Here is a 17,794-nt window from a genome sequence, read left to right on the forward strand (position 1 = left end):
TAGTTGGTAAATCAAAACTTGTGTACATTGAAATTTAATTAAATAAATAACAAAAATTAAACAAAATAGAAAATTCACTTAAATAACAAAAAAAAAATATATGTATCAATTTGTTAAAAAGTTAGCTTAAAATTTTCTCTCCAGATTTAGACAAATTTAATAAACAGAATCATATTAGTCTAGGATAATCCAGTATATAGTAGACACGTGTTTACTTATTAGATTTATTTTTTTCAATATTCTTAAATATTTTATCGAAGCATTAATTCAGCTTTATTAATTTTGTCAATATTGTTCTTCATAATCCCTCCTCTGGCCTGATAAAAGGATTCCTAAGTGAATCCAGACCTGTTACTACTCCTTACTTAGTTTAATGAATTGATTATACTAGTTGTTTGAAAATCGAAGTAATCTCTTATAAGAATTTTTCAATAAACTAAATCGATTACTTAATTTTTGTTTTTAACCCTACTATTTTGATGATGTTTAATTCTAGGTAGATTTTTTAGGGAAATATTATCTAAGAATCTTACTTTTTTGTAACGTAAAGGAGAAAAGCTGAAATAATGTGTGCCTTATGATATTATACCGACATATAATAACAGACATAAAAATATCCATAGGGTTAAAAGAAAGCGGACAGGAGACAGGAACATTGCTGAAAGAATAAGGTAAATTTTAAATAAAGTTTTGGGTGTAGGGTATGACTGAAAAAAGAAGAAACTAAATGGAAATATGAGTTTTATAAGAAAGTCGAAATTAATGTTCAAAAATATTCCAGACATTAAGATTAAATACTCTATACATAAAAGAAGCAAGAATTTGTCTCCAGAATTTAGGAAATTTGAAATTACTATCATCTGAGATACTGTAAATGTATCGAGATGTTCATTAAATATGAAAAGACTACTTTTGGTTAGTGCTTTTTTGTGCCTTTCGCCACTGTTCATTAATGAGAACGTAATCCAGGGATCGAAATGAAAAAAATTACCAAACGTAAACCTCTGTAATAAACTACCATTTTAATAATCAACTGTGTAAAAGTATGTACAACCGATGCATATGACGAATCAGAACGCCGTTTCAGTGTTCCTCGGTCCATTCCAAACCTTTAGATAATCGTGTACTTTAACACCAATTGAGTATTAAACAAAGTATTCTGCGTAAGTCCGTGGAAGTGCTACGTTTGCCACCATAAGATGGAGAGGACAGACCACCGAAAAGATAAATCACTATCATGACATGGAATGTATATCTCTTAAATGTCAGCACTGAAAATGTAACATGCCTCGGAGTAGATGTTATTAGAAATGAGTGATACTTCTAATATAGACAAATTACTGTTCATGTAGTAAATTCCACTGCACTTTTACTACCACCACTACCATCAAGCCTCTGGTGGTAATGGTGTTCTGGTGTGAGCAACATTTTCATAGCACAGTACTAGTTCGGATATAGCCTACTCTCATAAACTATAATCTTTGAGAAGTATTAATTTTCGGATATGGCCTACTTTATTGTTTCGGACCAAGTTTATCTTACATTGTTCACATTGTAACCAAAACAGTAATGACATATTTTAGGACGACGGTGCCATTGTACACACATATAAGGATTCTGTGCTGAAATGTTTTGAAGGGCACTTCGAAAATATGTGGTGGTATTTTCATTGGACCTACAATCTCCAGAGCTGAATACAGTTGAGAACTAGCATGATATTGGAAACTTAATGATCTCTTAGGATGAAGAGATATTCAAATTTATGATATCCCGCTTAGTTTACTATGTATTCCTTGTGGAATGAATGCTACAGAGGATACCTGGTGTTATTATCGCTAAGAGAAGGCCAGCTTACCATTAGTTGAATTCTCTAATATTTTGGTAGCGTAATATATAATTTCAACTTTGCTACATGAAATATACTACCTGACACATGAGTGGGTAGAGTGTTCTCAGTTTCAGTGCTAACTCTTTTTAAATTGACACCTAATAAAAAATATCACAGACCAAGGAAGCAAATTAATTTTAATAGCGCACAGGAGTGCCAGTTTATAGACTTGATTTCTTTCTTTTCCACGAGGATAAAAAATGAGTGTATCCCTTTTAAATTTAAATGCTTTAGAGTAATGAATACATGTATAAATAATAGTGTAACGATTTGTTAATCACACAACAAAATAATTTTAAAATACATATCTAGCGCCACTGAACCATAAAATAACAAAAAAAGAAGACTAGTAAGGATTATACTAAATTAAACCACATTATGATTATTTTACTTATATCAAATTATATGGTTATATTAAATCAAATTACATTATTATCATTATTATTATTATTATTATTTTAATTATATTAAATTATATGGTTATATTAAACTAAATTACATTATGATTATATTAAAGTTACGATTATTAAAATAATATTAAATGATATTATAATAACAAATTCCAAATTGTTATTTTGATTTCAAGAATGCAGCAACGTAGATTTAAGGACTGACTCTACAATTTGCTTGTTTCTTGTGCAGAGTGTCTCACACAAGCAGAACACTATATTTTTGAGAAATGTCATTCAATTCACACATTTTATTACATTAATGGATATACTTTTGTACGATTAGAAAAAAATGTTTCCATGAAAATAAATATATTAAATCAGCTGATACTGTCACTGGAACTTGTTCTGAAAGTTCACTGATACTCAGCTTGTTTATTTTGATATCAATATTCACGTGCGTGGAGAAATTAAATTTGTAATTTTGTTTTATCTACTACCCTCACTGTGAAATGCATTTCAAAAGCCAAGGAATACCCATATTTTTTCCAGAAGAGAATATAAGAGCCACCATCACCTTGCAGACTGTTCTAAAGTTTATTTTTTTAAAATTAATATTGTGATTTTATTATAGTATCACAAAATCATCTCTTACACTGGTTGGCAAAAGTTAAATTATATTGGAGTTTGCATAATCACTCCGTCGTAAATTGAACTGAAATTATGCATATAGATCACGCCACTGATGCAAACGTAAATTAATAAATTTTCGCATGTGCACGTCATAGTGATATGCAAATATCAGTAATTTTAAATAGATTGGCTTGACCGTACGTCAGTCAACTCGGTATCTGTGCACAGATACCAGTAAAGTATGCGTAACATTTAATAGTCCAATGTGCCATTCGACCATGAAAAATACACCCTATGAAGGATTTATTGAGGTGAAGAGTAGCCCACAGCGTTCACTAAAATGTGATATCCTAATTATGGAGATAGCTCTAGGAGCCAGAAGTGTCCAGAAGAGCAGTACAGAGTCAACTAAAGTACGTGACACCAGCACATGACCGAGATATTGCCTTAATTGACAGAAGATACAGGTAGAAGGCAGCATAGCAATTCTCTTCTAAGTTTATAACAGTCTCAGGTTGGAATGTCTTCTTCTGAACTGTATCCTGTTGGCTGCGGGGAAAGAGAGGTCTGTATGCAAAACGATCCATGAATTTGTGTATGTGTCCTTTTCAGCTCATCGCTTAGAACTCGTTTCAGCTGGTGTCATGAACATTTCAATTTCAATAGCAATGGCCTAGCGATGTTCACGGACGAGCCAAGATTCAGTTTACATCCTATTCTCAATCCTCACCTGGAGCAAGAAGCTTCGGAAAACAAAACCCATAAGCATCAGAGAAAGGCACATTAACAGAGGAGGTAGTCTGATGTTCTGGGTAGGCAGAACATCAGACTAACCAGAGGGCGCAATGCGAATATGGAACTGTATATTCGAGAGAGGAAGTGTTTGAGCAGGACCTGCTATGAGGTATAGGGACAGAATCTTTGCAGCCTGTGCCAGACTTTTTAGGCGTGCAGCAGGTTCCAGTTCCTTATAATAAACGATAATGCTCTCCCCATGCAGCCCAACAGGAGGAGGAATTTCAGATGGAGGATATTTTCAGGAAAAAATAATTCTCGGGGGTCTCCAGATCTGAATCTCATTGTTCACTTATCGGATGATTTGGGGAGACAAATTTAGTTTCTTAAACCACTATCAGAACTTTAGATGAGTTACGAACTGCTTTTTCTTTTATAGAAAAATGGGCTTCGATATCACAAGGACTTTTGAACACTTAAACAGCATCAGAGTTCGTATGAGTGTCGTTCAACTGACAGGAATGATCATGTCCCCTTTGAGGTCTGTGACTTCCTCTTCTGGAGACTCATTTTCAGGTATGCATGAGCTAATTTGAATAGTTCACACACAGTCCTACAGCGTCATAATTTTCATGCTAAGTTTTATTGATTTTTATTACATATTTTTATAACTACTGATTTCAAACAATCATTCTGTGATTTTTACCTTTTGTCCATCATTTAATATAAGCATTCACGTCAACATTCAATGCATGGTTCTTTGAAACATGACTAAATCATTAAATCGCAGATTATAAATAGGTTTCTTAAACTATAAACTTCAATAGCTGGTAAAAAAGAGGGTTTTTTTTCGTATTCTCTCATTTAGTGGCGCAAAAATAGACTGTCAAAATTTCAGTAAGAAATATTATTTTCTCAACAACAGTCTGATCTAACGTATTAATTAGGTGATCAGTGTGGCTTATTAATGGCCAACCCATTCTAGCACTCTTTTGGTTGTCTGATTGAAAAATCGTCGCCATCAATCATTCTGCTTTGCTGAGAGACAATCTGCACTAGATTACATCACATACACGAACAGAACAGCGCATAGATTATAAAATATTAGAAGTAAGTTTGTTGTGTTCCTTTAGCTGTGGCGTTTAATGCGGATTATTTGTGACTGCACTCATCACAGAGTTTGACCTATAGAAACAAGTAGTAGTAATATTAGAAGCTGAAAGAAAGAAATATAATGGTTATCGATACTTATATTAAGTCCTGTGGAGAAAAGATATGTTTAGTCAGTGTAGTTATGCGCTGTGGCAGCAGCAGCAGCAGCATTAGATGAGCAAATTCTCTACGGCAGCAGTACGAATATATTAGGTAACTTGTTTTACACAATAAACTCAAACCTTTTTTCTTGCGCTCTTCTGGCTTGATCTGTTCAGGGGCCAATTCTGTGGAACAACATAAATATTACTAATGAAAAATTAGCTAGCAATAAAGTTTGTAAAATCCAGATTTTTTGAAGAATTTTCAGTCTAATTCAGCATTTCATCAATATAAAATATTAAAAATATTCTAACAATTACATTTTTTTACAAAATAATAATAAAAATATAGGTATTTGTGAACAATACATTTCCAGAAGAGAGAGTAATATACCTTTGATCACCTTTTACTGGATACCCACCGATAACTTGACAGACAGAAATTGCCCACGAATTCACACCACAGTAATTACCTGAGTACCTGCAAATAGTTGAGATGCCATACCTTTTTTTTCTTTTTCCAGTTGCTTACTTCTGTAGGACCGGAAAGACATCAGATAGACCGACATAACACATTTCTTTAAATCATGCTGCATTCAACAATTTTCATTCCATGAATATAGACATAACCACAAATTAGCAAGCAAGGTAGGTTTTACTACACTGCTAAAGGAAAACAAACATAACAAAATTTAAGGCGGGATTTACGAAAATTCAGTTTATCATGTAATATATAAATATCGTTCCAAAAGTTATTTTGAATGTATAAGCATACATAACGCCTTTTGATATTATTAGCTTATAGAAATGATCAGGTTTACAATTAATCTGTATTTATAATTATTAAATAATTTAAAGTCCATAATTTTCTGATCAGTGGTAAAATACATATAGGGAATAGTTCTAAACTTGTTTAAATTTTACAAGAATATCTTTTTTTTTTAAATCGCATGTAACAGACTACAAAATCTTAACTAGTAATCTCTCTGGATTGCCTCTTTCAGTCTTACTAGCTCAGGAGATAAATTTAGTACAACTTAATACTAAGATAAATGGCTGATCAAAAATATTTTGTTTTTAGTTAAAATGATATTAAATCATAACATCTCGGTCTGCTCCGCGCTATAAATTTTGAAATTACATTTACAAATTTAAGTTTCGAAGTGATACATTATTTATTAGAGCCTTTAAAAAACAGAAACTTTCTGGATTGAAGACCGTTATGCCCGAAATTTAAAATAACTGGTCAATGCGTTTTTTTCTCGAAGTAATTAAACTCCTCAGTTGTACTATTATCTTTGTCAAGAAATTTCGAGAATTTCACTATTTAAAAATTTACAAATTTATTGATGGAAAAAATTATTATTAGATATCCCTAATGTATTTTAACTGGAAATTTTCTAGTGAAATATCTTTTAATAAAAAAGGAATGACTGTTAGGTGCACAAGACAAAAAAAGAAACGTTATTTTACTGTACGTATATATTCTAGATGTACAACACAACATAAAACAGCGAACATTCCATGCAGTGAGTTAGGCGAACCTTCAACAGGCTTTTCCAATTTCTTCTCCTTCCGTTTTTTCACTACGAATGCAGCTTGGATGGATGTTTTTTGACCCTCTTCCACTTGTTCTTTAACCTCCGGAGCTGGAGGGCACACTATGTTAGAGTGTGAGCAGTCAGTATGTTAGAATCCAGATGAAAATTTACTTTTACCAGTTACTAATGGCGCCATTTTATTTATTTATGAGTTAAAGCAAGGTATCTTGTTACATACTCTTCTCCAGCCAAGAACTTAAGATATCCCTTAAAAAATAACCATTAATTCTGAATTTATTCCTGTTAGTAATATGTAATCTAAAAATACAATTACCAAGGGTACGTGAATTTTCTAATAACTGCTTCAATGGATTCATTTTCAAGATTTCTGTTCATATCATTATCAAAATTATGGACGTTTATATTATATACGTATTTTTAGTGTGGGGAAAACAAGTACTGTTCTATTTAGCAATAGGATTTGTCATCAACGAAACCACTTAAGGAATCTCAGCATGATCTTGACTGGAAAAAAGCATTTCCACGTTATTTGACATTTAAATAAAGCATATGGTTAATGGCTTCTATTAATTTTAGCCAAATTTATTATAAAGAAAACCAAACAAAAATGAGAAAAATTGTTCATCAAAATAATAAAATACAGCAGCAAAGCAAAATTTTTAAAAATATAAAATAATATTGAACATCAATATAACAAAAATATGATTCTATGAAAACAAAGCATAAGTATTTTTATTTCATAAGATGTTAGCATCAGCAAATAAAAGTTAAATGCTATTGTTTTAATCCTGCATTATTAATAACTCTTGCCAATAATGAGCTTCATATTAATCAAGTAGTATGCATTATTAATAATCTGCAAATTACTTAGATTCTTATTAATCAAGTAGTATTCGAGAAGAACTCTGTTATTAAGCAGTAGTGTCTGAGTTAGCTAATGAATGACAGTACTTACCTGTTGTAGGAAACTCTCTTTTCGAATTTAACAATAGAAAGGTAATCAGGAACATTTCTCAGACATTACCAAAAAAAAAACTTGAGAGTTTTAGCTGAAAGATAAACTAAATTGGGAAAAGTTGGAACGGACTGTGACAAATGAAATCGAGTACTTCATTATTTATTTATTGAAAATATAACCCTTTGTGAGGACATTTTCGCAATGAAAGAGATGAATATTCTCATTGAATCAAATATATTAACGATTTAAATGAAAATCAATTACTTAAGTTGGATGAATTAAGAGAAATAAAGGAAGGAATCGTGGAAAATGGGATATATATTATCACTGTTGATTATAAATTAAAACAAAAAAAAAAAAAAACAGAAAATAAAAGAGAATTTGAGAAGTGGAAGGACAGAGATTAGCAACTAAGTACACGGCACCAAAAGCTGTTTTATGTGGAAATTTCTAAAAAGATATAATTCTGATTTCGAAATTTGAAATATTTGGATTTATTTTATTAAGAATAGCCACTTTTGTGTGTATGTATTTTTATATCCAGGTATATAATTAAAATTTGAAACTAACTATCACTATACTGCGGAGGTATTCTTACCCAAAATAATACAGATAAGGGACACGAAATCCTTTAGATCAGTATCAAAGTTTAAACAAGCAGTGCCAAATTTATTAGGTATACCCAAGAGCACATGCAAATAGACTGATACGTCTTGTAATTGTGGCATATAGCTCCGAATATAAATTCCAGGAGAAAGGAAGTATCCCTAGCAGTTTTGGAGAAGATATTGCAGGAGAAAAATTCGCAGCCAAGGGGATAAAACAGCGAAAATGGTAGGGTTCTGCAAGGATCAGTAGCTGATACCCGAAGAGAGCGAAGAATTTTCAGGATTGTGTAAGCCAAAACGTGTATCATTAGTGCATACAATGCGTCGAGCATTGCGCTGTCTAAAAGACAGCAGTAAGCAATTTCGCCGTATACCACTGTTTTCTAAACACATCAGAAATAAAAGCGTACATCAATTTATGGGACATTAGAACTAGACATTGACGGACTGGAAAAGGATTTCATAGTTCAACGAATCTGCTTCGAACTTCATCATCCTGATGACAGAATTGGGTTATGGACCCACTATCCATGAGCTAAACGCTAGAAGTTAGTGAGGAAAGTGGGATCGTCCTGGATATAAGTCATTTAGACCTTAGACTATAGGTCACTTGATTACTGTTGAAAAACTCATGATTTCTAGAGCGTATTTAAACATCTTTGCGGGCCATATATTCTCTACCATGTTTATTCCCAAATTCTCAGATGATGACCAAAATCAGTACGATAATACATTAATCATCACCAGCAGAATATGATTCTCGCTTTCTCAACGGCCACTCATTCGTCATATATCAATCCTACAGATGCTTTATGGGAGGGATGATGTTGAAAATGCCATCTGGCTTCGGGAATCATACCATCTACTTTACAAGACTTTCAAGACGTTGTTTATTGTGCATGGGCTAATATACCGCCAGAACATACCGCGTGTTAGCGGAATCCATGCTGAGATGAATCGATGTAATCAAAAGAGGGCTTTGGATCATATAAGTATAAGTACATAAGTACCTAATAAAGCGGACAAGGAATGTAAAACTGATTACAGAGGAGACAGGACTCGTAACGAACCTTAAAGCACTTTGAAATTATAACTCATCACAGCATTCTACAAAACCCAAAATACCCTTCATACTATTTGTACTTTACAGAAACAGAAATGGAATTCTCAAAGCTTTATGTATATGTATATGTATATGTATATGTACAAGAGAGCAATTCTAAATAAATAATGATAGGTTGAATTACTGTTTTAAGACTGGATAATTCTTTTAAGGCCTGCAGGAGTGACCTTCTGTCAAAGAAATGTATTTTCTTAAAGCGTTAGCTGTAACAAATTATAGAAACCTTGGAACTAATCCCGTTACTGTATAATAAAGTTTGGAAATTGCAAGAGGAATCTTTAGAGGATAGAATTTAACGAAAAAGTTTCCATTTAGTGACCTCAGTGTTAAAAAAAAACCTTGAAATAATGACAAAGAATGATTAAACAATCACAACCATTAATGACATTTACGGACGTCACTTAGGATTACGGACGTCACTTTCCATTCACAAAAGTTTGTTGAAGTAGTCATGAATGATTATTTAGATATTGTACTTTTATAAATAGAAACATATGATCTTTTTCAAGATACTGTTACGTTATATCTTTAAATAAAATATTATCCCAGTGCACATAAAGTGCTATCATAATTTAAATTCTCCCAATTAGACGAGTCAACAGGCTGACCTAAGTGTCAGAAGGAGCGTTAAAAACTTGCATTATAGTTTACGATGTTTCACATTCTCCAATTCCATTTGTGCAAGAGTGTTCTGTGGAAAGGCCAATTGTTTTGTACGATTGCCAGAAGCACAGCGGATCTCTTAAAGATAATAAAGATTTCTTTTTTAATATGAATGCAGAGTAGAATTTGGTAACTCAAACAATCGTGCAAAGTCCCAAATAATAGCACAGATAGATGCGACAGTGTCTGTATCTAGACGTTTTATAGCCTACAAAATGCAAATACCTTATGCATAATATGTTAAGCAGTTGGTTTTCTGTATCTAGACGTTTTATAGCCTACAAAATGCAAATACCTTATGCATAATATGTTAAGCAGTTGGTTTTCTTTCCTCCATCTTTTCTCATTTCCTTAATGGTAATCATTTTTCGGAAACTATTTGGTGTCATTGTTCAGATGAAGAATCCTTCAGTGTTTCCGTCGCAGAATTTCCTTTCTTGAAAAATAATTTTACAAGAAAGACACGGTCCCGTAAGAGACACGGTACTGTATGAAGGGAATAGCCAGTAATAACCTTTAAATTTAAACACTTAGAAAATTAATTTCTTTATGAGAGTCAGAAGAAATACTGCTTATTGTTTTTCTCCCTCTGGGAAAAAAAAACAATAAGGGGCACAATAAGCGCCGTTACCGTATGCGAGTAATATTTCTTAGTACTTGGAACATTCAACAGCTAGTTTTTCAGAGTTACAGCTTAATGCCAAAGTAGCAAGAGATTATAAAATGGTAGAACTTAATGTGCGGCTTAAGCAATGGGCAGTAATATATTTCTCACTTGGTGAAGGTGAGAATCGATTGACATACACAAATGATTACTCAATTGCGAATTCCGAGAATCCTCTCACCTCCACTTCGTTCACGTAGACTTTACTCGCAGTGACCGCCGTATAAACATGGATCATTTTGCTCCACGCTATTAAACGATAAAGGCATGATGACCCTCAATGAAGGCTGACTATTCCAAGATTTATATGCGTTGGGTGCAGCGAAAGTTGGTCGACGAGTGCAAAGAAGTTCGGAAAACAACAGCCACCAATATCTTGAGCTCTTATGACATTGAAGGTGGGGTACCTCGTAGCATATCAGTACAGAAAACGAAGCTAGCGTCCATGACGCAAAAGACGAAACAATAGTTCAAGAGGCTATCATGAGAATTGGCCCATACAAGTTTATCCAAGACTAAATAGCCTTGGAAAAACTTGTATAATTCTTTCACAAGAGAAATGTCTGATGTGTTGCTTCTTTATAATAGCGCCAGACCCCAACGCTAGTGTGCTCACTAGCGTTGGGGTCTGGCGATCATTAAATGTGGGTAGATTGTGATACCCTGTTCTCAGTCCTCAACTGGCCCTACCACATTACCTATTTAGTAATATCTGCATTACGTAGATAGTGACACACTGGCAACTGCTTTGCAGTAATGGTAGAAAGCAAGCATAGACTTTTACAATGTGAAATGAATAGTCTTGTTAATCATCAGAAGAAAACTTTTCGTATATTGTGGGGCTACCTCTGCATTGAAAAACAGCTGTATTCATAAACATTATGGCAACGTAATAAATTATTTTTGGTCCTTTTCTCGCCGAGATAGAGTATTAGAACTTTTCAATATTAATTCCTTTACACAAATGGTGTAAAACATGAAAGCACCGTATTTGGATGCGATCTGACAATTAGCTCGGTCTGTAGTATCCTATAACATACAAAAGATAAAATTATAAACATCATGAGATAATAGGTTATTTCTAAAATCTTATTTTTTGAGCTGTAGTATTATTACACGTCGAAAATCTGCTTTAACAATAAACGTACTATCTTTATTAATCCGGAATAAGCCGAACTACATGTACAATATTTACAGAAAAATTTCATTTGATGGGTCAGTTGTATTTTCCTTCGATATTCAAGCTCCTCACTTATTGGAACTGAATAATTAAAAAAATAGAAATAATATAGAAGAATATGAGCATCTGCACCCATTAAAAAAGGTGAAAAATCACGTAATTCAAGAAAGTTAAATTTCTAATCCTGTTACTGTAGATGCAAACAAAAAAGATCAACACGGGATGAACAGGTAAAAACAGTTTAGATAAACTACTGCTCATAGTTGTATATTATTCTTTTCATTATGTACATGAAACGTATTGTATACATAAAATACCACTTTTTAATTTACTTAGCTTTAGAGATTTTAATTCACTTAGCTTTAATTCACTTAGAGAAGAGAAAACAAAATTTTAAAAAATCTCTAAGCAGCATAAAATTCCATTAACTAATATAAAGATTTTGGGATATACTGACTATCAGATACAGGTAGACTTATTTCACCACTTTAAACTCATTCATTATTAGGTATTTACTGTTTCATATTGATTTGTGTATAGGTTCACTTATTTTTAGATGTTTACCTTCATTTTGTGTCACTTTTTAAAAGCGGAAACTGAAATCATTAGCCAACTAGTTATCAGAAAGTTTGCATTATTTATTTTGCATATGCGATTGCTTTGAAATGGCATGTTGAAATCACTGTACAGTTAGTCAGTGAACTACCTAAGGGGATAGTCTAGCTGAAATCACTATCCGGCTAGACCCCCTCCCCACAACGTGATAAATGAATTTGTACCCTTAAATAAAACTAGTGATTTTATTTGGTTAAAGTCTCATAAAAACTAAAAATATCACTTTTAATAATTAAATTTTAATCTATATATAAAATAAAACGAGTGACCAACTTTATAAAATAAAAGTATTGCTTTGGAATAAGCAAAAAAATTATATTTTAAATCTAAGGTAAAATGCAATAAACTTTTTTGTGACCCGCGGGTGGGTATCGGCAACCCACAGTTGCGACCCACAGTTTCAGAAGTCCTGGGTTACCGGTTCCCGATACAAAATAAACAGCATTTTGAGTGTACACTTAAATCGACATAATACTGGAAAACTAAAAACAAAATATAAAATAAATACTAAATATCTTTACAAAAGTAACTAGAAACCGTTCATTAACACTAATACAAATGCACTGCTTTACTTTCACATAATTAAAAATGGAAAATACGTGTACCAAAAGTTTCTGGTTGCGTCTTATTGAAGTTGCTCGCTCAGTGAATGGAATAATAAATAAATGAATTGAATATAAATTGCAAGCCAAGTTTCACCCTGTATCCGATATGTGTGTTTTATGGTGAGGTGGAAACTGGAACGTAAATTCAACTTCGCTATCCTGTATCCGATAGAAAATATATAATGAATTTCACCATTTCAAAATATATCTGATTAAACGTTTTTAATACGTTGGAATATAGCTTACCGAGAATTTCGGCCACTTCTGTTTTTTCTGCCCTGGGAAGCTCTTCCCCTGGAATTTCTTTCGCTTTGAGCTCCATAGGCATTTCCTTCACCACTTTACCCAATCCGTGTTCAGGTGTAACTTCACACACCTGAATAAAAGAAATTAGTTTAGTGATTACTTTATAGGAAATACACTATTTCAAATGAAATATCTGAAATGTAGAATTGGGAATGTGTTGACCAGATAGAAGTTAGTTAATATTTTGGAAATGATAAACTTTTGTCAGTTTGTTACAGGAATGTAAAATCCCTGATTGAACATTTCGTTAATCGGATTTTAAAATTGTATTCAATAATTATAGTTCACTAAGTACATTTCGCCAAAAAAAGGGAACTGTCAACGTTGTCATGTCTAAACTTCATTTAAATTCTCATTTATAGATCATGCCAAGTAATACATTAATGCTATAATTTAGCTGCCAAAAAGAACTGCATATAGCCGGAAAAAAAAAAAAAAAAAAAAAAACGAATTTTAATTTCTGTTGGTAGTGCGCTCTGATGCTGCAATAATAACGGCAACTCGGAGAGACCAGAGGGGGTGAATGGAGGAGGGAGAATGCGCATGCATCTGTTCTTTTCGCCTATATTCACTTACTGGTTTTAAAAAGCTAAGATTCTTTTTCATAGTGGACAAACTGTAAAGCTTCTTGTCTCCTCTATTCAGCTAGATTTGTATACTCTCTCTCTCTCTCTCTCTCTCTCTCTCTCTCTCTCTCTCTCTCTCTCTCGCTCGCTCTTTCACCCCCCCCTCCACTGCCTTAAAAATTCAACTCAATCTTTCGGTGCTTAGTTTCTCAAATGATCGATCAACTCATCCGAGCTTGTGAAGTTTTACGTAGTAAATTTTGTGCTAATTTTCCGAAATGGTCAACATACTTTCAGCTAGCTCCTACATTGTAAATGGGCTTCTCTGTTATGTGGGTTTATAAATAAATAAACAATGAGACATCTTTCAGCCATTTTCTTTGAAATCGGCTTATTGTCTAACTGGCATCATCTGGTCTCAAAGTCTCCAGTGCGTCTTATTCGCTTTTCAAAATGTAAAGCGTGTCAGTGGTGTCTGCAAAGTGATCAACACCGTCACTGTGTGTCAAAAAGTTGCGCAGTCAGGTCACACATCTGGTAACCTCTCGGGTGTCTCCACAGTAGGGAAATTTTTGTGTTTTTTTTTTTTTTTTTTTTTTTTCCCCATACCGTGGACTTGTTAGTTGGCCTCTGGCGAATATTGCAAAGTTTTATCTATCATAAGTTCAATTCAAGTTTTCACCTGGTAAAGTATAAAAGCCAATATAATTCTAGTGCTCTACTCTCTCTCTCTCGCATGCGTGCACACGCACACACGAAACATCGACAGCATAACATACGTATGTAAATTACGGCAAATCATTCTTATAAGTGGTTGTAATTGTAGTTGGGTTTTAGGAGCATCAGCGAGTAAGGCCATATTGCTCCGTGTATATTGTCTGTAAATTGCATGTGTTCTGTGGTTTGTTTGTTTGTTTGTTATTTGGTTTTTAGGAGCATTAGCAACTAAGGCCATATTGCTCCGGGGATATGCAGTGGTCATTCCCTGACCTTTCCGCATCCTCCGTATTTGGTGGTGACGGGATCGAACCCCGGTCTAATCAAGAAGTGTGTGCTACGCACTGCTGCTCCTTCCCACCTGGCTACGGAGGCGCCTGTGTTCTGTGGTGGATTTTCTGTTTTGCTGGACGAAAAACCCGAGTTTCCGGGAGAAAAACCATGCTACCCTTGCGTGAGATCGATTAACTGAGCAACAATGTGAAAATGACCATAAAAATTCCTCACATCATCGACAGGACTCGAACTCAGGTCTTTTCCACCCGGTGTGGGGAAGACGGCGATCTCCTCCAACCTTAGAAGTGGTGATATGAAATTTTGTAGGAGGTATAACTTTTATCTCATTATATTATTTTCGGATTGGAACAATAGTTTATTATGTTTGGAAGATTTATTATGCTTTATCTCACTCTACACTTTTGAAAATTTACCTGCACGGAGAGTTTCTCCATAATGCCAACAATTGCTGTCCGCGAGCCTGGAACTTCCCCTGGTTTCAATTCCGTAGTTGGACTTGCAGCTCGAATTTCTAGTACCTCAGTAGCGACTTCTGTGGGGACAGTAACTTCTGCCGTTCGTACCCCTGGGATTTCTCCTGGTTTGAAATCTTTTGCTTTCTCCTCTATTTGGACTTCTGTAATGCTGACCGTTTGTTGTGACGCGAAAGTCATTTCGGCCTGAATAAAAGAAAACAAAAAATCCAATGATGACGAAAATGAATCATTTAAGGGATTTCTTCTTATTCAAAAATAATTTATAAAAAATTTATAAATATCATAAAAAGAGTCATTTCTGTTGATTTTTCCTCCTAATTTCTCTACAGATATATTAATTTCCTATATTAATAAATTCTTAAATTTATCGAAATATCCGATTTTCAAGGCGCAATTATATATTCAGTCAACTAGATTATTGATTTCCTTTTAGATGTAATGAGTTCAGCGTTGGTAGATGTGGAGAGCGCTATTTATGAAGTTCAATGCGCTAACATTAAATGCGCTTTTTAACCAGAATTAAAAAGTTGTTTTGTATATTAGAATCTCATAAATCCCACATACTCGGGGACATGGCACGTCCCGGATATTTAAAAAAAATAATAAAAATTCTGAGAATTAAGCATTAGCCCATTTAAGGATTAGATTAGCCCACTCTTTTCAAATTATGTGAAATCAAAATATTTCAAATCATCTTCACTTCTCCTTGATTCGAAATGATTTTAAAATTTAAAAGCTAATTCAGTTTAAAGTTCATTTTTCATATTTTCTTTATTGCGGAATTATACAGATATTTCCGGTAAAAATCAACCAGAAAGTCCGTTATTTGGACTTAAAAAATTGATATAAATTCTGAAACATTATTTACGTTAAGGAAAAGAAAATATTCTTACATTTATATATTACATAAAAGTTGTATATCTCATACTAATCAATAAAAACTGTATGTTTTAAACTTATAATTTTAATTTAGTTTTATTTCAATTGAGAAATATTAGGCATTATAGCATCTCCATAAAATACAACTCGCAAGCATAGCCTTTTATGCCGTATTTTCTATAGAATTGGAGGTTATATTTTCTAGAAGCATTGCACACTACAGCTGCTTGTTATTTTAGCAATGTTATAAACTAACAAAGCACACTTAAGTTTTATCTTTTGAATGAAATTACAGCTGATAAAAAAGTTCATTATTTTGTAAGTTTCGAACGAACTAATAGTTGATATTTTATTAATTGCGTGGTTAGGATTATTAAGCAAAAATAATACACAATATTGTCACCTAATAATAAAAATTTCTATTGGGCAAAATATAAATCATGCTAACAGTTTGAAGAAGATGGTAAAAGTGGATGCAGGGTACGTATACTGGTTGCACGTTGATAGGATTTGACAGGAGTTGTATGTAGCGAATCTTCAAGGCACATAATGATGGCATATTGGCAGAAACAGTGGTAATAAAAAGGGGTGATATATAACGACGAAATCTGCGGTGGGGAAGGATTTTATCTGGAGAACTTAGTAGGGTAAAAAAGGGAGGGCATTTGTGGTGAATTGCTCGGGTGAAACAGGAATGTGCGTTCGAAAGGAAACAAAAAAAGTGGGAAGGAAATACGTGCATCGCAAACATAATGACCAGATATGGAGAAAAGAGTTCCGAATTGTTTAAAAGGAACTTATAGGCAAGAGGAAATGTGAAGGCAGAGAGTGGAGTGGACTTTTTTTTTTTTTGGTTAATGAACAAGAGTGTTTAGGGGAAATGCGAGTACAGAACAGATGAGTGTATTATTGGACAACATAAGTTTGCTCTCTTGACATATTTAATGCCAACAAAACTGTTAAAAATAATATTATTTATTAAAAGCAAAATTAGGAATAAAATTTGCCATTATTTATTAAAAGCAATATTAGGAATAAAATTTGCTATGATTATTTATTAAAAGCAATATTAGGAATAAAATTTGCTATGATTATTTATTAAAAGCAAAATTAGGAATAAAATTTGCTATGATTATTTATTAAAAGCAAAATTAGGAATAAAATTCACCATGCTTTCTGAACAATAGGATCTTCTACTTGAAGACAATAAAGCGCGTTGGTTTTTCGAATTACACGAGTTATTTAATGTATCTGACTAATTTGTCCTTCTGAACAAAATCATTATTTTTTTATTTTATTTTAAATTTCATTGAGAATAAAAGAATATAAACAAATGACAAGTTTTGTGAAAATTGAACTATTGTGCATAATCAATAGACGCATCGAATCCAAAAAAAAATGCAGCCTATCAGAATTAAAAATTATACTTCCATAAAAAATTAGGATAATTTCTAAATGAAATAGGTAGTCAAAAAGCATTTCACAATGGGTACCGTTCTTCTCAACGAAAGCAATGAAACAGAAGAATTTCACTTTTGAAGATGCTCTAATTATTTTATTAATACATAAAAGGGTTTTCTCATAATAATAAGTGTTTTGATAGGCCTGACTTAGCCGAGTAGTCAGGGGCGTTGAGTGCAATAATATACCCTCCACTAGTGGACAACAGTTCAAACT

General features: G+C 33.2%; 1 protein-coding gene across 1 annotated transcript in view; it reads right to left on the reverse strand.

Moving 5' to 3' along the window:
• LOC150082232 (uncharacterized) overlaps nt 1–17,794 on the reverse strand; it is a 1,008,282-nt gene that overhangs the window by 141,156 nt on the left and 849,332 nt on the right. Inside the window, exons 127-129 of the mRNA XM_090379191.1 lie at nt 15,176–15,421; nt 13,123–13,252; nt 5,040–5,084 (exon numbers count right to left, since the gene is read on the reverse strand). Of these exons, the coding sequence (XP_090235317.1) occupies nt 5,040–5,084; nt 13,123–13,252; nt 15,176–15,421 (421 nt within the window). The remainder of the gene's footprint in view (nt 1–5,039; nt 5,085–13,122; nt 13,253–15,175; nt 15,422–17,794) is intronic.

Source organism: Mastigoproctus giganteus, chromosome 8, assembly GCF_048544385.1.
Source record: "Mastigoproctus giganteus isolate SK-2022 chromosome 8, ASM4854438v1, whole genome shotgun sequence".
Lineage (NCBI taxonomy): Eukaryota > Metazoa > Arthropoda > Arachnida > Uropygi > Thelyphonidae > Mastigoproctus > Mastigoproctus giganteus.